Source organism: Nymphalis io, chromosome Z (assembly GCF_905147045.1).
Source record: "Nymphalis io chromosome Z, ilAglIoxx1.1, whole genome shotgun sequence".
NCBI classification, from domain to species: Eukaryota; Metazoa; Arthropoda; class Insecta; order Lepidoptera; family Nymphalidae; genus Nymphalis; species Nymphalis io.
In genome coordinates, this window is record NC_065918.1 from 1,064,416 (window position 1) to 1,088,268 (window position 23,853).

The window sequence follows — 23,853 nt, forward strand, 5'->3', positions numbered from 1 at the left end:
TGCGCCTAAACTCTATCCGGTCGTGTCGGATTACCGCCCCGTCGGATTATGAGAGTTAGGGAATAGTGCACTCTGCACCTGCATTTGCGCAAACACTTGTGCACTATAATATGTCCTGCGCAGTTGCTTCTTTTGGAATTGGCCGCCGTGGCCAAAAGTGGTCCTGAGGACATTATTATTAGTGATAGTAATCTTTTACAACATTGCAAATTAAATTCTTGAATATGCATAAAAATTATTGTTATTTTTATTGAACTAAAATTAAATTCATGAAGTATCAGTCAAAGAACATTATATTAATATTGTTATTATCTATTATAATATAATTTTTATAAAATTATGTAAACAAAATGTATATCACCATTTATAAATTGACTAAAGAAAGTTTACAATCTTTCTATACTCAAAATAATCTTATAATTCAATTAACTATAAATATACTATGGGATGGTCATAGTATTATCTAACATTTTTAATAACAAAAAAGTGTATTCTACAATGAATACATGCAAAGTTGCATGTTTATTATTTGATTCACACTTTACTTTTTTAATTTAAATGTCAACTAACGAAATGTATTATGCTTAATACATGTTAAATAAATTTCAACATATTATGTACATATATGGGACAGTGTCACTAACATTCTAATTTTGAAATTTTTGTTTGATTATCTGAAGCTTTAAGCAGAAATGATTAATAAAAAAAAATGTTAACAACAAAATAAAAAAGTAAAGTTTGTATGTCATGAATCATTTCTAATAGCTACATTTATGTAGCATTCTTTTGTTAAACATAATAAATCATAGTATAATTTATATCTTACTACATACCCATCATTGCACATAAAATTAAGACAATATCGTGATTTAATTTACATTAGTATAGGTACTTAACATTTAGTTAAAGGCCTCTACATTCCTGTGAGAATCGCGATCGAATCCGCGAACAATGAGTGTAGAACAATTGCACGTAGTCTTCGAATTTATGTGAACTATAGCGTGAACCAGACGCGAACTTTTGGGAGAGTGGGGACGCGAAACACGCCAATCAATCCGCTTGTTGCGGCAAGAACTGTTTGCTGTCTCACTCTAGCAAAATACGTGCGTGAAATTGTTCTACAGTCGTTATTCGCGGTTCGCACGCAATTCTCAAGGGAATGTGGAGAAGCCTAGAAGCCTTAGCAATAAAGACCTTGGATATAAAACAAAAAGTAGAGCCAAAACAAATACAAGTACACAAGCAAATATACAAATTTATTTTATACAAACTGAAGTCACAAATGCTTGTTTATTAAAATTGTTTAAATATTTTAACAACTATAATTTAAAAACGATGAAGAATTGTCTACTGTAAGGGTTTTTTTTCCTCGAAGTAGGTATTTACCCATTTTTAATATATTTTTATCATTATTAACAGTTGATTGAAATTATTTTGTTAATTGAAATGAAAAGTGTAAATTGGGGTATATTTTTTATATAAGTACCATTTTGTACTTAACACATTCCATAATATTTTTATTAGAGAATTCTGCTAGATTCCTTTTTACGTAACAGAAAAGATAATACTTGCATTCTTTTAAAACACATAACTGCGAAATGCTGTCCTCCAATTATTTGTTCTACACGCTCCATCTTTTGTTTTATAATCCGAGATGTATCAAATTAAAATAAAATAAGCTAATTAATTAAATTTATGGCAATCCGAAAACTGTTTATTTCTAGTCACAACGTTTTTAAAGGATAATTACAATATACTTTAAATTTCGATCAATATGTAATATTATGTCAATAATATTCAAATAAAAATCCAAACTTCTTTGAATATATTTTGGCTTGATGACACAGATGCAATTTTTTTTTAAATAATATCATTAACACTTTGTTTGTTAACTCTTGAGTTTTAGGTTAAGAATTTATTTAAGGTTATGACATATGGTTGTATTAATATTAGTGTATTCAATACGTCAAAGTCAGTAACACAAAGCAAACAGATTACATACATTGCTAAGAACTAGAGTGACACTTACCTACTCCTAACATTTAGAACGTTAAATACAACACATTAAATGGGACAACTACACAATATAATTTAACTTCGAATCTACAACATAAAATTATAATGCTTCCCTGCCTCGAAATTAAAATGTACTTTGAACAGAACCTATTTTTTTCGTGTAAATAAAATATATACATTAGTAAATACGTATTTTATTTACACTTAATTTTCAATTAATACAATTAAAAAAATTAAATTTCAATTTATACAATTTTTTTTTCAAAAATTGTATAAAATACACTACAGATCATAAAATTTCATTATCCTACAGGTTTTGCTACAAATAATTTACAAATGGTTAGTAAATTTCGTGCATAAATCTTGTTTCAATTTAAACTTATAGTTTTAATATAAAAAAGTTATCAGCCAATATGATTAAATTAATAAATGACCGAATGATTATATGTTTCATAAATATATTAAAATAGTATAAATATTGTTTGTAATTGTTTTTGAATTTCAATGTAATTTATTTATATTATGTATATTTTTATTAAAGCTTTAGTTACAATTTGGCAAAGAAAATATGTAAGTAAATATACATTGCGAGTCAGTTATCTAAAAATCTTGGTCGAGTCATTTCTCAAAATGTAGAAACTAAAATATTTAGCAAAGTATAATATATATAGATTTTTTATGTTACGAAATAATGTAATATAAAATAGAAATATTAAATACACATGTATCGAGACCTAGTACCGGATATAAATCACAGAAGTTTAAAATATAACAATTAATTATTACATTGGACGTTTTATTAGCATGTAATAATTAAAGTTTGCTATAATTAAAAATTAAAATCATAACATCATAGTGTTTGTATCAATAAGCATATTTATGTAAATAATAATTAGATTAAGGGACATAATTTATTTTTTTAAATTTAGAAGTACATTTTTTTGTATTTTTTGTTTTCGTTTTAGAAAAGATTTTAAGCTCATTCTTTTATGAGCATAAAATAAAAAAGAGTCAAAAATATAGTGGTATTCCCATTACATAGTTTAAAAATTATCGTAAATAGTAGGTATATGAAGAGTTTTGTTTTAAATTTTAAATTTGGACTTCTTACTTACTCGTAAAGCTTGGATAAGTCTTAGGAGAGAGAAAAAATATTTGTGTATAGAAATACATTGTATATAGAATAGATAACTATAAATAATCTGTTCAAAGATGTCAATTTTGTAATAACTAATTAACAGTTACGAATATCCAAAAAAGTTAACTTAAAATATATATATATATATATATATATTTATATATATATATATATGTATATAACGATTTAAAAAATAATAGCACATCGCATAACCGTTACAAATAAATTATTTAATTTAAGAAAAATTTACAAATACTCATTCTGCAATTATTTTTTATTTTTACGTTTTATTAAATTTACTTTATAGAAAGTTTAAAAGAATATATGTATATCGGGTATGCGAAGTGCAAAATGGCCTTAACAAATAAAATATTTGGTCGTCTTAATATTACTTTAAAGACTAACCGCTAATTTCTGAAATTCTGAGCAAAACCAAATAAATGAACGTGACTAGGCCCTCATTGGTCGCCAATTGCGTCAACGTTACCTCAGACCGCTCAGATTAAAGTGAAATGAATTAATCCGACTATGATCGATGTTTCTGAAACTGGAGATAAGTGATAACTTTAAGTAAACTATAAATAGACGAAGAAATTAACGTGATATGATTGGTTAAGGCTTGTTGTACATTAGGAATAGATAAAGACAAGCAGATTTAATGATTAAATTTGAAACAAAATATTACCGTTCGAATAGAAAAGAGTGTTTGTTTAAGGTAACGGCCAAGGTATAGTGGAGAAATTGACAGGTCCACCGAGACCAGCATCGGCTTCTAGTAGACTCATTATGACAGCCATAGCTGCTTCTCCATTACCATCAAGACCCAGAGTTGAGATTGGTGGGGATATTGACGGAGGACTGGACGTAGAGGAATAGCCATTAATATCTGGTATGGGTGATCCTTCAGCGCCGACGGAGCTAAGGGGGACGTTGTTCCGAACTTGGTTGTTGTAGGCCATATCGACGCCGAGATAGTTATCGCCCACCGAACCCTAGAAATATTTGGATTATCATTTTAATTTCAGAATTTTAAATTATGTATATTATACAATAGCTTTCCTCCACAGATTTGCTCATATGTGATGTCTAAAATATGGTTTAATTCCCGTATGGTTACCGTCTGATTCAGAAACGATCAGCAAAGTCAGATTTATTGATGCGATTATATACTAAACGCTCATTGGTTGCCTCTCGCGTCATGGGGTGTCTTCGATCAATGATTATTCAGATTCCTATCAAATTAGATAATCTGACTTCGATCAGCGTTTCAAAAACTTGAGGTTAAAGAATTCTTGTGGTGTTGATTTGACCTGATTAGAAAATGTCTTGCCATTCGTTTGATATAATGTTAATATATATCTATTAAGAAGAGATGGATCTGACTAGCATCCAACAGTTCGGAAACGTTGGTCCATAATTTGATACTCATTTATATTACCTGATGTTTGAATCAGATATCCTGATGGATGTATCAGAGTAACACCTGCTGATAGTCGTCTTCGTGTTGTGTCGTGGTGGTAAGGTCAAATGTTCTCATCTGGAAGACTTTATTCGCTTTATTGGATTTTATATACTTTACCTGCTTAGAAAGTTTTCTAGAAGAGAAATAAATCTCTCATCCTCTCAGATTTTTAGAAGCGTGCCAATGAAATCATAGTCCATTCCACCTTTATCTCGACGTTGGTTATCACTTTTGGTGGCTTACCTGTTAATGCTTTATCTTAAAAAGAATCGTATGTTTTCTCTTTAGAATTATTAGAGAAAGAATGATCCACTCGACGAGTATAATGAACCTACAATCATATTTATCAATTGATCTCGTACCTGCGTATTAAAAACTGTATCCTGCAAAATATCTCCTGGAAGCTCAGGAGAATAGTCTGAGGGCGGTCTTCCGAGCGCTTCTTCGGCTATTGTCGAGCCTATTTTGTGAGATTCGATCTGAGAGTCGATCAACCTCTGCATTTCGACATCGGTTTCTGAAAGCGCACTATGAAGTTGGTCCCAAAATGGCTCGCCTGCAAACAAACGAACGTATGGACCAAAGGCACCAACCTTACATACGTCGTTATGTGCAGTGTGAGATTTTGTGTTAAGTGTTAAAACATAATTAAAATAAGAAACAAATTAAAATAATATTTATAAATAAAACATACGAAATCAAAACAAAATTAAAACAAACATTTGAGATAAAAAAACAAACAAACAACTACCTATAAATGATTCACTTGCATTTGCATTTAGATAAATACTCTAGCCGTCGTCTAGTCGAAATAGAACGACCACACTATACGATTAGAACAGCGAAATGTCCCACTAGGGCTTACTACATTTTTTTGTTCTTATTGTCGATTGAAAAATAAACCCGCAAAAATATATTAACGCGTCTATTATATTCAACTCTACATATTTAGTTTTATACAATTTTTAATCACAATTATATTTAAATGATTCCATTCATATTTATAAATAAATGCCTTAAAATATTTGTGTACTTAAATAGCGGAACTTAAACACTTCTAAGAGAATTTAAGATAATCTTTAGCCCCTTACGTCAACAGAGATACCCACTCTACTATACTCCACTTTACTCTGTTATAAATTCCACACTCTCAACAACAAAAATAAATATAACACGTGCCATTACAGAAAAGCTTTATGTATACGACACAGATTCATTCAGAGAACGAGGCAGTCAGATTACTATAACGAGATAATGTAAAGGTTTTTGGATAGTCACACGCCAAAATACTTTACATTCTAGCGTTATAGTATACTTTTTTCTAACCATTAAGAGATGGGAATCGCGTGCGAGTCAGCGCGATCAGTCGTCATTTATAAATATTTTCTGTATAAACACGAGAAAAAAAATATTAACACAAAAAAAGCAATTGACAACAACAAATTGATAAATGTGATGTGATGTGATTATATGGTTAGTCAATATTAATGTTTCGAGTATGTTGAAAAGTAATGTAGTGACACTGTTATATAAATGTATATGCAAGCAAAAGCATCTAACCTAGGCTTTACCAAAAAATGTTGTTTAGGGGGTGGTTACTGAAAAATTAGTTTCCTATTTTTTGAAATCTCAAATCTATGATGACAGAAAGAAATCAATATATAATTAGACATCCGCTAAATAAAGTTTAAAAGTAAGGGCAAGTGAAACATTGACTGGGTGTGATGATAGAAGAATCCTTGGTAGAAAGGAAGTACGCTTTGGATACGCGCTCTAAATAGTTTTTTGGCCACACAATGTATACCACATTGTCCATTGTGTTTGTCATTTTCCAAATCACTTAAAACATAATAAAGTTATTTGTGCTAAAACATTACTAATACCAAAAATTGCACGCAAAAAGGCATTTGCTATTTAAAACGACCCATGTTCGTTCATTGTTTCTATTCTAATTATCAAAAGTAAGAGTTATTAATGTTGGCCTTTATAGCAACAGACCACAGAATGAACCTTTTTTGCGTGATTGAGCGTTTTACTAATCAATCGTATCAAAATGTTACCAAAGACCCCTAAGATAAGAAAACGTGGATCTAAACCAAACATCACAGGTACGGTTACAAGCCAAGGTAAATAACGTTGACATTTTATTTACTTAACTTGCATTTCTAATTGATCTCGCGCAAAACATTTTAATGCTAAAACAAAACATCTTCAAACCTGCCTGTGTCAGATACAATTATGCCATATGTGTATTCATCAGCTCGCAGTGGAGCCGGTGATCAAAAGATTACAATCTAGCAGCAAAAGCATACTCAAAGCATTCCCTAATGCCCACCTTGTCAGCCGAATTAGTTTCCAAGCGTTTGATACACTTTGCCGATCACGCGAGTGCGAGTAAAGGTATTCATATATGAAGTTTGAGGCACAGTTTAAATACATAATCGACAAGTTTTCTATCAAAACAAAATGCATGCATTTGAATAAGTACAATTGCATCCGTGCATATGCAAGCCAAGCGATAACATAAGTTTTGTACGTACTGTGCTTGTATATGTCGAATAAGTTACAGTCCTCTAGTAGTGGTTGCTCTTGTTCTTCCGTCACCAAAGTGTTGTTAGCGACGAGGCATTCGACGTCCTTTGTCCACGGATTCCTGAAAACGTGGTAATGATAACGCTTAAGGGATGTTTATTTAACATAGAAGATTAAGTAAAACCTTTTCTTATAAGCCCAAAAACAGAATTGTGACACCGCATAAAACAGAAAAATTATATTTTATTTTAATATAAGATATGTAGTTAGCCTGGTAATTAGGCCATTATTTGGCAATTGATCAGCCCTGCCTTTGGACATTGGCACTGTAGTAAATATAAACCAAACCTTAAATCGCCAAGGCACCACCAACCTAAAGAACTAAGATGTTTTGTCCATTGTGCCAGTAGTTACACTGGCTCACTCACTCTTTAAACCGAAACACAACATTAAATACTAAGTATTACTGTTTGGCGGTAGAATATGTGATGAGTGGCCGAGCCAAGTAAGTTAATATTGGTCATTTAAGAAACAATTTTATTACAATATTATATATTATATTATCATACATAATCAAACCTTATAATTAAAATATTAAGAATTACAAACAGTTCAAAACGTACATTCTATTGATAATTGGCAAGATCCTTAGAACTGTACTTACGGCCCCGTTTGTCTAGTGGCTTGGTTGTAATACCGCAGAACCGGAGGTCCTTGGTAAGAACCCCGGATCGGGATTCTAAAAAGGATAGTAGCAGCCCGGAGTCTGAAAGCTCGCAGAGTTTAGTCTTTGGGTGCTGTTGATCGCGCGAAACTTTGTTTCGTTGTTATATAAGAGTTAGGGAATAGTGAATGCATCTGTGTTTGCACACACGTGTTCATTACAATGTTATGACCCGGTGCAGTTGGCCAATATCCCTTGATAATGTCATCCGTACCATTACGGAGGACATTACAATCGGTCTTTTTTGAATAATCAATTGACATACATATATTAAAAATATAAAATAAGTTTACCTGAAAGGTTTGAATTCAGTCTGTATTCGCGCATATGTGCCATCTTTACGCCGGAAACAATACGGCGGGGTACTTAAAGCGTCACGCCTTAGAAGTGCGGATTTATGCGTACGAGCGACAGCACCAAGTTCTGCTGCGCTAATGTATTCATATAGACTTGTGCCTAGCAGCTCTTGAGGCAGAAAACCTAAAGCCAATGTCACCCTGAAATATATATTATAACTTCAATACAAGCACAAAGTTATAGGTAGTATTTTTAAGAAGTGAAAAAAAAACGCACAGATTACTAAATTTTATTTGAATTTAGAATTTGTTTCGTTCAACATGATCGTGTTATAAGATTTTGGCATGAATGTGTTATAAGCTCCAAACGCATTATATGTTAAAAAACGATTAAAAAAATATTCCAAAAATGAACACAGAACCTGAAATTAAACGAAATTTTCATCACACATCACATTATGCAACTTATAGAAGAGAAACATACAAACATTCATTATGTCTATTAAGATTTATAAGCAAATCCAAGTTTTTATCACCTTTGATCAACGAACAGAAACTTCCCGTCGGTAGCGTGTCGCGATATATACTGCACGTAGCGAGTAAAGGGCGCGGGAGGCGTGTGAGGCGTTAGATCGGTTAACGCTCGACCAACAGCAACAAGACAGGACAAGTTGCAAGCATCGCCATCATCTGGATTGCCGTCCGCCCCAGATTCCGACATTTCTGCTGGAGCCCACGACTTAAGATAACCTAATGCGGAAAAAAAAATATTATAGACTTACAAATGCCTTAATATTTTTATTTCTTCTTTCTAAACTTTTTTGTAACCCCACTTGCAAAAAGAGGGCTGTGTGAGCGTGTACGTGGCATCGTAGCTCCTAAGCGTATCGGTAATTATTTCATTTCTATTTGTTTGAAAGGTGCAAAAAACAACGTCACCGGATTGTAAGTACTCAAAACTTAAAAAGACATTGGAATTTTAATATAAAAAATGATATGATCTAAGAAGACTCTCTGAGTTTGTATTTAGCTTCGCCTTTCTACCAGACACAGCAGTATGAATGTATTGAAGTTTACGGGCAGAATAATTGATATATAGCCAGAACAGCTTTCGCTATCTAAATCTTTTGGTTTAATTGTTGCTGTAAAACAAATATAAGTTACCCGTGCACTGCACGACGCAGTACTTTTTCTCTTGTTTCTTCCTCATTTTGTCGTTGGTTTCGCCTTCTTCTTTAACTTGGTTCGGCTGTTGGCGATTGGCTGGGTTGCGGCACTTTATACGGCAGAAAAAGGAACGTCGAGCGCCAGGACATAGACGTGAAGCCCCAGCTACCATATCCGCTTTTACTGGTAACATTGCTGAACAGAGTAAGTTTATATATATATTTTAGAAAACAAATATAAATTATATTTGGTTTTCTTAAGTTAAACTATTATTACTATATTCATATACATATAATAATATTGAGAAAATTTATTTATTATATATTTAGCAATTTTCAAATAAAGTAATAAAAACTGCATTTTAGAGGAAGTTCGAGCACTTGGCTGCATTAGATATCAACCTTGACTATTCTATATTTCAATTTTAAATGCAACTTTTTGACGCGATTGTTGTCATTTTGTGATTTATTTTGACGCTGTGTATAATCACAGCGAAAAATTTAGTAATTTCTACGTTCTTCTAATTAAGTAAATAATTTTGAATGGCAATATACAAATTATAAAACATGTATGTGGTGTAAATATACATTAAGCACAAGTCAAGGATAGTTAAAGTTAATGCTTAAAAAAATAAAATAGTAATGAGGTGCAAGCCGTACTCTTGGCATCAATCAGTCGTTCCCTGGGACTTAGGTCAGAGGACGAGAGCTGCTCCTTTACTTTAGCGACGTCCTTCGGATGCAAGATGTCGAAGAGACTCTGGCCCAGTAGCTCGGACTGTAAGATGAAACGTTTCAATCAACATTGCAATTAATTATTCATTATTTATTTGAATTATATATCGAACAATACAATTCTAACAAAAGGAGTAATTTTTAAATTTTTCGCTAATGACTGCGACATGTATTGGCAATAAAAGCAAATTATAGCAAACGCTTAAACAATTTTAAAACATTTTTCAATTACAAGTCATGCCATTAAAAAAAACCACTTCTCAGTGCGCTACGGATCATGGGATCTCAGATGATATGTGTGTGTGTGTGTGTGTGTATGTGTGTGTTTGTGTGTGTGTGTGTGTGTGTGTGTGTGTGTGTGTGTGTGTGTGTGTGTGTCTTCGAATATAAAATAAAGAAACTCTATTAATTCACTCGTAGAATAATCACAACGAGTATTAAATTTAACAAGCGTTTCAATGTAATGTAAAACAACATGTTTATATATGAATTCGCCTTGCATCAGATCCAACAAATGGTTCAATGTACGTTTATTATGAAATCGTACAGATCACAAGCAAAATATATATAAGCCTTGCTTGCTATTATTTCAAATGGAAACTCCTTTGACGTATGTTGCGCTGAGGTTCGCAATTGATATACATATGTATAATCACGATATTGATACTCACTCGTGTACGTCGAATATACAATATCTGCTCTTCTCATTTATTGAATATCGACCAAATTATGCTATTGTGCTTATTGAAATATAAATAAAAATACAAGTATATAGTATGCACGCCACACACACTCACAAACACACAAGGCAAAAGAAACGGTAGAGAGAGCATTCATCAAACACAAGAGCATTTCACGTCAAAAACTAAAGCATACTTACACTCTTAGTAAAATTTCCCATTGTTACATATACATTTAATCAAAAGCCTCGCGAAATTTTACCGCATTATTTAATTTGATCACATAAAATTGAACCAATCTCACCTGATCGTAATGCAAGATAGTCGTAACTGAGGCGCTCACATAAAGCAGCCTCCCACGATCGCAACCAACGACCATCAAGAAGCAATCCCTAGCCGCGTGGAGTACTAGAGCGTTCAATTCTTGTTCTGAGAGAAAAGCGGGACGCGGTCTGACTGTCAATGGTCCCGCGGAAAGTGCACCGCGTACTGATCTTAAGTACTGGACAGCCATACGGAGTACAGTCAACTTGTCTAACTTGCGGGCCATTGCGCCACACATGGGCACCATTGAACTCAATTCCGATATATAAGTGTTCATTTTATCGCGTCTTCGTTTCTCGATCTCGCTATGGTTTTGTCTGCAAAATTATTGTAAAAAAATATATACAACAGGCAACTTTATGTGCAATTAACTAAACTCTTTATGTGGTCTTTAAATGATTAAATACACTCGGAGCAAAACAGTGGTTGCATATTCAAAATTTTTTCCCACTGGCAGCCATGCAACTTTAAATCTTCTAATCGACATAATTAAACTAGGACTTACTTTGTTATGACAATGGAAAGGTAAAATATCCATTACGAAAACTTTTACATAGGACAATGTGCACTAATGATTGTATATAGCAGTTGTATAGCTACTAAATGTTTGTCTTCTTCTGTCGAAAGTAAATTACTCATGGCAGAAAGCGAGAAGTAGAAGTGCGATGATGACATGTCTATAAAATCAAAAACTTACTTCTTGTCAGGCAAAGTGCGATTGGACCGCGTGTCGTCACTGCCATCATCGTCGTAAGTACTGTTGGTCGCACTGCAAATAATACACAAATTTTAACAATCCAATATAAAAAAATGTACTTAAAAATGCTGACAGTCTCAAAAATACACACATAATGCCACAATACAGTGCATTTGACAGTTCTCGAAGCGTTTTAAAACTTCCCTTTCGTTCTAAATAAATGGGCTGACAAATTGTTCAAAAGGCATTGTCTAACAGATTCCGGATTATGGAAAAAATCGCAATCCGAATAGTACGAAACATTAAAACATTCCTGTCTGAAATTCCGATCTACCAAATATTCCACTTTTTATCGTCTAGTAGATAGACAATTTAACATATAGAAAATCTCGTACAACTTTATAAAATGTTCACTAGTTTAAGAAAAAAAGTAAGATAAATGCTGGTCAATATACATAGCAATGGTTCAGAGAATATTCCACCACGCTCCTCCAACGCGTATATAATAGATTTAAGCCGCCTTTTCGGCTAAGATTAGCCTTTAGAACAGGACTTTTATTTTGTTAGATTCACAATGTGTAATTATATATATGTATTTAAAAAAATCAGATATTATACAAATCTTAACTTAACTACACAAGCAATAATCATGAAATTTTGCATACACTTTTTAGGGATAGATAAAAGGACGTAGGGTCTCTAACATCCGGCCCCTCCCTTTACACGAAACTAGTAAATTACAAAGCAAAACAATCACATGAAACCTTGCATGGACTGAGACCTGCAATCATCGACTATAATTCACATCTATCATCATTATAACTGTTATTGTATTGTTATTGTTTATTATTGATTTTATCTATTTATATTAAATAAAATAATCAAAATAAAGGTTCATTTTTAATAAGTATAAAAATTTTGCGAAAGTAGTTTTATGAGGTTTATTTTGAACTTGACGTAGTTATTATTTATTGTATTTATTTAATTCACAATTTGGTGTAGAGAAGTTTAAGTTTGTTTCGAAAGAAGTCTTGTCTCAAAATAATAATAATTCGACAACGTGACGACTTCCGTGATGAATGAAGTAAGATAACAGTCTGCGTCACACGACTGGGCAAAGACCTCTCCAATTGAGAAGAGAGGAAAATATCATTCCAGCACGCCGCACCAATGCGGTGAATACATATGGTAGATTTTCTTCCGCCACGTGCAGATTTCGTCACGATGTTTTCCTTCGCTTCATTCGTACATAAAACTATCTCGAAGCGTAGTTAAAATCGAAACATACCTCATTAATGTGAGCTATTACTAGTACTATTACATTATATTTACAGGATTATGTTAAATGTATAACCTGTTCGAAGATTAAATGTGTCGACAGAATTGGTAAGAAACGCAGTAGTTAATTTAACCAAAAGTCTACAGTCGAAACACTACAATGTTAATATACAAACTCCTTCGGATGTATGCCAGGTATGAATCGCGAATGTGTTCAAAGTGGGAACTCTTAGTTTAATTAAAGTTCAACGCCCCCGAGAGAGCGCATACAAAGGAGTTCATAAAGCAATTATAAGTGTTATCGATACGATAAGGATTTCTGACCCATTCGACTCCTGGAATTGTGACACAATTTGTAATACACATTGTACGAACAAACAAATAAAACGTATTGAAAATAAGGTTTTACTTAACAATAAAATGTGGGTAAAACGGTATACAAGATAATTGCCCATATGTTTTATATAGATATATTATTGACTGCGTCGTTCCTCAACTCAGATCCTGGGGTTCCGAGTTCTACTAGCCAGCCAGGTAGAAACATTAAACATTTAAGGGAAGAACGTAAAGCCTTTAGTCCTGCGCCTGTACTTTTTCCCGCGTCGGATTTGCCATCCTATAGAGTTTCAAGAGTTTCGTATTAAGAGTGCACTTGTATTTATAATATGTCCCACATACTTGGTTAGTTTTGAAAACGACTGCCGTGTAAAATTGGTCAGGACGACATCAAACATCGATACGCCACAATGTTCCCGATAAGGACATTTAGTGTAAAGTCAATAAAATACTTGTATAACGCACTGTGATTAAATTGTATTTTTAGGAATAGTAAAATTATAAAGAAAAATACACATGTACATTAACAAATAACTATGATAATTTTCAAATTAATAATATTAACATCAATAAAATATTGTCCACGTATGTAGAGTTGAGGAAAATACATAATTACATTCAAATAATAAAACAAACAACTCCCTCTTCTCAATAAACTTTTCGCGGCTCGCAACTTGTATTGTTTTACTCATAATGTAATTAACGTCGCGACGCGAAGTCGTATAACATGAGCACGGAACGGCGGTAGATTTAAAAACTACTACTATTTATTTCTTTGTAATACAATAATGGATAAAATTCATTTTCTACTGTGCATTAAAATCGATTAAGATAGAAATTGTTATTACCGATGTTTAAATAACAATATTTAATTTTTCAGCCATTTAAAAAAATACAAGTTAAAAAATAAAATTTCCTATTCTATAATATATATATATATATTTATATTTGTATATATATCATAATTTCTAGGGCACACCGCATTATTCTACTTCAATTAAAAATAAATGATTTGTCGTTTCAAAATAACGTAAGTTACACTATAGCTATATCGCGCTATATATCCTCTGAATTTTCAGATTCAAAAGTCTAGTGAAAACACAATATTGGTAGCAGGTGCTCCGCCAACAACAGCAACAGGTCAGTCACTCGACGGGCTAATTGGTCGCTTTGTGATTGAATTGAATTGGGGAAATAATAAGTACAAGGCTTATTCTATTAACGTCATCTTTGTGTACTATATATAAGTTACGTGTATTATTTGAACAGTCTAGCATATTTCCATGGAAATATAACACAACCGTTACTTCAGAACTATTTGAATATCGAACGAACGGGCTTTGACAGGTTCGTTTAATTGACGAATATGTTTTTAGAAAACACTGATATGCATAGGAATGGCATAATTTGATGTATCACGTGATCAAATCAGATACACTGTAATTCTGCTATAGAGCAGGAAGGCTGGATGTATATGTACATATATACATCACATTATATATATAATGTTATATTAAAACCTTCTCAAAGACACGCTGCATATTCTGGTATAAATTTTGTATATATTGATATCGTGGTTAATCCAGTTAGGTATTAGAAAAAAACCGTCTTAGATAATTATTCATTAGGTCAATACTCACGAGGGACATCATCTTACTTCACAAGGTTGGTGGCGCATTGGCGATGAAAGGGATGGTTGATATTTCTTACAGTGTGAATATCTATGTTATGTCGTGACCATTTATCATCAGATGGCACGTGTGCCAGACTACCTATCTATTTTTAATAATAATTAAAAAAAAAATAACACTGTACTGTTACAGAAACATAATCTTATAGGCGAACGAAGTAACCCATATTAGTGTAATGACATTTTTAAAGTACCAGCCAAATACGGCTTTATTTACCGAATGAATGGTTTAAAATAAGTGGAGCAAGTTAAATAATAATTTAGTTTCGATTTATTTAAAATCATGAAATGTTTCTTCAACCAAAGTCCAGGAAACACTTAGACGGTTATTATTGGGATAACGACCTCATAAAACAAAATGGTTGATCCACGTTTCCATTGAATTATTAATTAAAGGATTTTATTTGAAATTATATTTTAAAATTTATTCAATAATGAGGATATTATCTATTTATAGTTAGTTAAGTTTGTGGCATTGGGCGATTTCATAAAGCGATTTTCAATATTTATACTTCTTGGTATTAGTTTACTGAGTGATGTATCGTTTATCGAAGTTATACGAATTACTATCAACGCAAAAACAAAACTACTGAGTCTAGAAAATTGAAATTTGTAACATAGGTTTATAGTACAATATAACGTAAGCGTCCTTTAATTATTTCAGCTTGAATGGCGGGAAATGGGAGTCGTAACATTGTTTGAAGTCAGGAAGTTTATTGTAAATGAGGTATGAGAGAGATAATACAATCTAAACCTTTCAGAGACGAGACATATTATATTATTTGTAAATATCTATGACAAAAATCTCATGTTAATATCTTACTCGTACTTATCCAACTTCGCACATATGTTAGCCGTTTTTGAAGTGAAAACTTCTTTAGGAGCGTTGCCTTGGTTTCTCGCAGGCGATAAAGTGGCTTCGCGCACCGACATGCGACAATAGATGAGGAAATTGGACAAATCTATTAAACAGTTTCAAGTTTTCACTTCTACCGCTAGTCCCTATGACTGCCTGTTTTTATTAAATATACGTTGCCACGTGATGTGCTTGCGCAATGTAAAACAATTGTGATAATCATTTTTACATGGAATTGATTAATTAAAACTTCAATCGTAATTTCGAGTTTCATTTGAGAAGTCGATTTAACACAAATAACCATATATTTACCACATTAAACTTACATTATCCTAAAATAAATCATGCACCGTAAAGGTTTAATATAATAAAATACTTCGCGAGTTTCAGTGAGTTGCGCTTTCCATTTGAGAACGAATAGGTTCTTTCCATTGAAACATATTTTGTGTTTGATTGCCCTACATATGTACCAGAAATTCTACCTACATAAATATGCAAGTTACGCCTTGACGTATTTCTCCCGCTTTAAACACGAGACGAATTGTAAATAAGAACTAAACATCGGAGAACGTTCGCGTGAATTTCAACTAGACCAGTTTCATGTGACAAGTAAAATAATCAACATTTGTTGTTATTGTCGCTGATTATTTGAAATACATACTTGATGTCTATATATAAAGGGAATAGGAAAAGACAAAACAGTTCAGTTTTTCTAATAATAATAATAATAATAATATCCTGGGACATTTTTCACACACGGCCATCTGATCCCAAATTAAGCTTGTACAGAGCTTGTGCTACGGAAACCAGGCAACTGATATACTACATATACTACTTTTCTTTTATAAATACATACTTATATAGATAATTACACCCAGACTAAGGACAAACGACATGTTCATGCACACAAATGTCTGTCCTGGGTGGGAATCGAACCCACAACCTTCGGCGTGAAAGGCAAGTATCTACCAACCACGCCAACCGGCTCGTCAAAATCGGATAATCGGCTTGCCAACCAATTTCGTTGACGAGCTCGAGTGATATTAATGAAAAAAGTGGAAACAAGAGTAGAAAAAAAAAAAATGTTCGAAACATGCAAATTCTAGTTTCTATAAATGTAAGATATTTTTTTTTAAATATCAATAACGTTTATTTTCGATTTTCTAAAAGGTTTTATATTATTATAACAGTATAATATTTAAGCAGTTCAATAAAGAGACGTATGTATTCACAATAAAGACCGTGTACGATGAAATACATTAATTCCGTGCGAATGACAGACCGTGTTAACGAGCTAAGCTCGCAGTTGTATGGTAAACAAGTGCTCAGTTTCCGCAGTTATATGTATTATTTAGCCATCAACTAAATAATAAGCTGATTTGTTTTCTAGTGTCTAGATTTAAATGTGACTGCTTATCTCAAAGGCGTAGGTTTAAATCCTGAGTCGGGCCAATAAAATTGTATTTAGTGACAAGATTTTCAGTTTCCGAACCTCGGAGAAGGACGTATAAACGTACAACTTGCGGCAGTTCTATCCAGTCGTGGTGAAGAACTTACGGCATATAGGATAGTTCAATCATTCATCCTTCCTGCCTTCTTTGTAGTAATAAAAACAATATAAATTATTCGATAAGGTACTTACCAAGGTGAAACTCTCCTCTTCCTGGTGACACTCTCTGGTTGCAGTTCGGAAATTGAAGGTGCAGATATAGTGATGTCGCAGCTGGGCATCTCATAAGCCTCCGAGCTAAAATACGTTAAATGTCACCTATAGTAAATTGAAGACACTAAGCTCGTTACCTCACTGGAACTGGACTACTAGATTGAATTTCTTCATGTTTACTCCTAGCACATGCAATTTACGTTTAATAACAGAATAATACTTCGCGATGACCATTATATATATATTAGTAAACATTTCGAAAAATAGTTACTTGCTACAAAATACACTGTATTACGATGTAATAATGTAATTGTAATATAAATCATAAAATAAATTGGAGTAATTTTTCTTTGACAAAAATTCGCAATAAATTTAAAAAAAACGAGATGACAGTCACACATATGCACATAAATATAATTAAACATATATAATTTGTCAATTTTAGTGGCAACGTGACCTCGTGTGCTAGGAAAATTAACACAGAATCGTTGTAATATTACCCCATTTTGTTTTATGAAAAACTAAACATAATATATCTTATTCCAAATACGTAATCCAATTCTATGCCAAATTCAATTAAAACCTGTTTAGGCGTTCATGCGCATTATTATACAAACAAACATTCGCATATTTATAACATTACTAGTTACCGGATTATTTTCCATATAATCTTCGAACTAAATCGACAGAACAATATTTTTTTTTTACATTTGCATACATACATCGCATTTGACAGAACAAATGCCGTCTCTTTCTAACTGCACAAGATTAAAAGGGATGACAACTTTTTTAGTTTAATTCGTTTATTCGTTTAAATATTGTATGCATAATTATATGTATAAAAACGGCACAAATATCGCAATTATTTATTTACTTTTCATACTAAATAAATTTATAAATACAAAGCAGGCTACAAAATTTCGCTTTGCAATGCACTATATAAAAGCTGTATTTTGACAGAAAACATTGAATAACAACGTATGTAAATCAAATCATTCTGTCTTGTAACGTAATAAGTTATGTGAGTGTGAAAGTTGTAAAAAAAGTATTAATTAATTTTTGAAAAAAAAAAAAACAAAAAAAAAACTGCTATTAGACTTTACCAATTAAACTGACATGGGACAAACTTCAAGTTATACTGAACCCAACGCAAAATCATCAAAATTAGTTAATAGACAAAACGGTTTTACCTGAACACATATATATATATATAAGGTATATGATTGAATGAAAATAAAAAAATTTAATAAAAATAATTTACTCGATTCAAGCGGGCAAGCGGGTATCTATAAAGGATTAAATTGGTAAGAAACACGCTAGTTTGTATTTTTGATTTAGAAATATTTGCGAAGTATAATCGCTACTGATTCCTAGGCGGAAAGTTGGTGTTACTTTTAACTTAGTTATACGATGATCTTAGCTAGTACACTACACGTGTACACATACAAGCTATCATTCTCTTTTCTCCTCTTTTCGTTAACCGATTTTCTTTTATTTAGTAGCTTTTGAAAATCTTTAGTGTTATTAACAAAATTTTCGAAAATAAGAGTAGAATATTTTTTTTCATATAATTCAAATTCGTACATGCATCCTAAAATTTTAAATAATGATCATTGTCGAACACCGTATTTCGTTATATTCCTATATGTATTTCTTATAAGCGACCCAAAGTGAGTGTGGAGTCCGAGATAAAATATGGACCGATATTCAATGTCAGATTACATTCTGTAATTATATCCTCAAATGGCGTAGTGGTTAGAAAGCGTGAATCTTAACCGATGAACGTGGGTTCAAACCCGGGCAAGCACCTCTGAATTTTCATGAGCTTAATTTCTGTTTATAATTCATCTCGTGCTTTTCGGTGAAGGAAAACATCGTGAGGAAACCTGCATGTGTCTAATTTCATCGAAATTCTGCCACATGTGTATTCCACCAACCCGCATTGGAGCAGCGTGGTGGAATGCTTATTCTCCATTTTGAGGAGAAGGATTGGAGCTTTCCAATCCTTCTCCTCAAAAGGGAGAGGAGGTCTTAGCCCAGCAGTGGGACATTTACAGGCTGTTACTGATTACTGATCCCCAATTATACTAAGCACGCAGAAAAGTGCATCAAATAGAAGTACGAGTAAATTAACGCTACACGCTCCAATTATATAATTTATATTGTTAATTTTAAAGACTCAATAGTTGATGGTTATGGGGCCGCATTGAGATGTGAACTCCGCTGGCTCAATCCTGACCCTTTACACGCCATGTCCTATTGTCTAGTATTTAAATTGTATTATGGCAGAAATTTTCACGTATTTATGTATCCAGAACAACTGGTTTTTTTTTAAATCTTATTCTGAAAAACGGTGCATATAATAGAATACGGAGGATTACTTTATTCAACGTAATATATTTTATATATTTAGAAACATATACTCATCAGACATAATCAATCTTTACTCAATCAGAACGTTAGCGTTGATTCTTTTCTAAACACTTTCCGACATTGAGAATGAGATTGCGACATTTTTGACTCCAGTAGGTTCCACATTTATCTTTCATATAACATACAATTCAGACAGTCATCAATATGTGTTTTTCATAGATTTAAAGAAGGTAAAATTAAATGTTCATATACAAAAATATTTTGTTAGGTTTCACCACGCCGCAGGCTTTTCACTATCCGACAATTTGATTGACATGGAAATTAACTATCTCGCAGCTGTCAGTCAATCTCTGACTGGCTTCGCTGAATTCTCGCAACAAAATACGCGATTTTCAGTTTTTTATGGGAAATTTTTGGAATTTACTAACAACATATTTTATTATCATAACGTTACTGCACGCAAATGAGGGTTTACTTTTACATAATATTAGATAAACTTGTGTAAACTTGTATACCCGACAATATCTATGTATCTTACACATATATTAATTTCATAAATTTGGTTAAAATCCAAAAGTGTAAGTAAGATTATATTTGAAGCTTTTGTTTTTTTTTTATAACATAGGTCGGTCAACGGGGAGGAGGACGGCAGCCGGGATGGCCTCGCGCTGCGGTACGCACTAGCGAGGAGTGCAGGAGGGCGATTACTGTCACCCCCTGAGGTGGGTTCCGCCGAGCAACGAGCGGAGTAAAGTACGGGAGAGGTCGCGGACGCGTTATATCAACACGATCCCGCAGCCTCTCCGATCCGTGCCGAGGACGGCCATCGCAGTGGTTTTAGTGGGTAAGAATCCCACATAACCCAGTTCCCCCCCATGGGAGCTAGGTACCTTTCTGAAGGTTTCCACTTGGTGAAAAAAAAGGTAGGTCAACGGGAAGATGGGCCACGGTAAGTGGTCACCATCGCCCACAAACAATGACACTGTCAGAAATATTAACCATTCCTTACATCAACAATGCGTTACTAACTTTGGAACCTAAGATATTATGATTCTTGTACCTGTAGTTACACTGGCTTACTCGACTCCAACCGGAACACAACAATACTAAGTATTGCTGTTTGGCGGTAGAATATGTGATAAGTGGGTGGCCTACCCAGACAGGCTTGCACAAAGCCCTACCATCAATTTAATTAAAATAATAATAACTATTATATATAAGCTTGATGAAGACTTTATAACTTTAATACATTATTAATAAATGTTCTTATATTTTGTTGTATATAACTTGAATGCAAGCTATACAAGTATGACTTGGTTGAGGTTGGTATTTTCACCGACAACTTCGATAGGTTTCCCTTTAACGTGTTTCGGTCCCGACATAACGTGACCTTACAAATTCCAAAGTTCATACCTAGAGTGACACGCTGGGAAGACTTGAATGTCTGAGCAGAGAGTTTGGTGCGCTGTCTTTTCTCTCTAGCGGGATACACCTAAGTAGCTTGGAAAATTGTAGGCAGGAGAGTAGATTGTAACATTAATGACTTTTCGACTTCGATTACGATGTTTAAAGTGCCTCGAACAACGAGCAAGAAAAAAAGGCAGTGATCACTCCCAGATTTATCCAAAAAGACATTTCTAAATTATTGCTTTCATTTGAAATAATAGTCGAGATACGTCCCTTGTCATGTCATCGCTAGTTTTAAGCTAAGGAACGTTTCAAATAGATGCTTTATGAATTAGGGAGCGGATTTCACCTAATTATTTTGTGCATTTCTTCACTCCACCGTTCGAACAATATATGAATTTAATTAATTACCATAATATATTAGCGTAACAGATCCACACAGTGTGCACGTTAAGCTTTACGAAAATAATAACAATATTTCCGTACCCTAAGCGGTTCTGTAACGTAGCGGTTGAGGTTGCGCGTGGTATGTCAGTCAGTCATTTAAAAATATTATTTTATAGATAATGAAAAATTAAATATAGTCAAATTGATATTGAAATCGTGTAGTATATTTTTATTGTTTTTCTAAAGTTGCTGATTTACTATCCGAGGTCGGAGAGATTAACTACACCGGATGTGCTTATAACAACCATATCCATCGACCCTCGGGGTACACGTCACGACGTTTGAATTTATCATCACAAACACTTCAAGATAATAGCTAACACTCAGTGGGTTGTTAGGTCTCGCCTTCGTGTCACTAGTTAACCCTTATGAAGAAATTGCTTTACAAAGAATATCGTGTGAAATAACGGTACGATAAACAACTCTTTGTATTTATGTTCATGTATATGTATGTATACGTAAGAGTGTAAAATTTGCAACATATATGTTATATTATGTAACAATATTTGATAACAAGAAAGTATTTATAATGTTAATAGGATTTCTCCTGTTAATAGGATAGTAACTCATTTTAGTTTAGCAATTCATTCCTATCCTATATTATATCTATCTGAAACATAATAATTGACATCCTAAGTAGCTATGGTTTACTGATGAATTATTTATTTATGTGAAACATCAGTTAATCCGACGTGAGGGTAAGACTGACTTATGCAGTCACGCCTAGAGAGTGCATTTAGAGTGCGAGACCACCTTTATATATATGTATATACGAAGTTAGATCTCTACCGCGGTTAAAGCTACTCTTAACTAGAGATATACATAAGTTGGTTTGGTTTCTATTATTTATTTATTCATGTTATCCGACTGTTTATTTCAGTCCAAAAGCTCGGTGAAGGAACATATTGAAAGGATTAAGAATATCCTATATCGTAAGCTATTAAAAAACGAATTCAACAATAGAATTAAAATAAAGTGCTTGGTCGGTGGCTTGGTGCTTGGTTGGGCTCAGCATTTCTTTATGTAACAATGGAATATTTATAGGTCGTTAAAGTATAATAAAATTTGTCTTACAATTCAGTCTTTCTCTTGCGCGAGTTTTGGTGGTTCTCGAGATGCGCCTGTGACGGCACGGTGAGCATCGCGCCGGCTGTCTCTGCGCACGGCGGCGTACCGGCGTCGCCCGCTCCCGCCGTCAGCTCGAAGGCCTGCTCCGCGCTCGAGTTCGACCTGCAAAGGAAATTATTTGTTAGACTGTTTAAAAAACACATTAAATATTTGCATTCTAAATGAGATGACGGCACAACAAACCATATCTAAGTGTAAGCTATTACTTATCGTTTTAACCCTACCTATTTACTTCCTTCATATTTCATTCTATCTACTGCAATGTTATTAATGTGACGTGTTATTTATGTTTTATACATTATCAAACTATTTGTTGCAATTTTTATATTATTCATATATTTATATTTATATGTGTATATGTATTGATATATATTATACTGTATGTAGATTTATGTATGTATATGTTGCAATTGCATGCATTTAAACATACAGGTTGTCGCTAAACTCAACGTCAAGCCGGTACCGGGCGAGAGGTCTAGTTATGCAGTTCTGAAAAAAAAACTATGTCACTTTGTTAAGTGAAAATAGGCATATTTTTGAAAATGTTGAAAATCGACACTCTTTGCCACCTCTTTAGGTATTGTGATTACAAATTTTGCGGTGTTTTTTGTAACGTAACCTTAAGTAGCCATGCTATTAATCGCAGTTACAATTACATAAAACAATAAATGTAATAAGAGCCGATCCGCCTCTTCGAAAGCAGAGGAGGCCATTGTTCAGCAGTGGGACATTTACTGTTACTTCACTACGGCTATGAGAACGATAAACGCCGACCAATCTAGCAGCATAATATGAGACACAGGCACTAAATATATTATTGTAAAATCATTTATCAACGGACAGTCAAAACTAATGATTCTAAAAAGCTGAAATTTAGAACATTTTGGTTTATTTTATAATGAAAG

The 23,853-nt window shown here is 33.2% G+C and overlaps 1 protein-coding gene across 13 annotated transcripts in view; it reads right to left on the bottom strand.

The window, feature by feature from the left end:
- Nucleotides 1–2,484: 2,484 nt before the first annotated feature.
- LOC126780192 (protein cycle) overlaps nucleotides 2,485–23,853 on the bottom strand; it is an 84,237-nt gene continuing 62,868 nt past the window's right edge. For 5 of the 13 annotated variants that reach the window (XM_050504448.1, XM_050504449.1, XM_050504453.1 and 2 more), the window contains 11 exons: nucleotides 22,895–23,050; nucleotides 17,573–17,677; nucleotides 11,771–11,842; nucleotides 11,054–11,390; nucleotides 9,995–10,112; nucleotides 9,333–9,530; nucleotides 8,705–8,918; nucleotides 8,166–8,369; nucleotides 7,157–7,269; nucleotides 4,979–5,172; nucleotides 2,486–4,146 (listed from right to left, as the gene is read on the bottom strand). In XM_050504448.1, the coding sequence (XP_050360405.1) occupies nucleotides 3,865–4,146; nucleotides 4,979–5,172; nucleotides 7,157–7,269; nucleotides 8,166–8,369; nucleotides 8,705–8,918; nucleotides 9,333–9,530; nucleotides 9,995–10,112; nucleotides 11,054–11,390; nucleotides 11,771–11,842; nucleotides 17,573–17,677; nucleotides 22,895–23,050 (1,993 nt within the window). In that variant the 3' untranslated portion in view covers nucleotides 2,486–3,864. Of the gene's footprint in view, nucleotides 4,147–4,592; nucleotides 4,692–4,978; nucleotides 5,173–7,156; nucleotides 7,270–8,165; nucleotides 8,370–8,704; nucleotides 8,919–9,332; nucleotides 9,531–9,994; nucleotides 10,113–11,053; nucleotides 11,391–11,770; nucleotides 11,843–17,572; nucleotides 17,678–22,894; nucleotides 23,051–23,172; nucleotides 23,217–23,853 lie in introns of those variants that run through there. The other 8 variants (XM_050504455.1, XM_050504456.1, XM_050504454.1 and 5 more) reach the window with 6 other exon arrangements.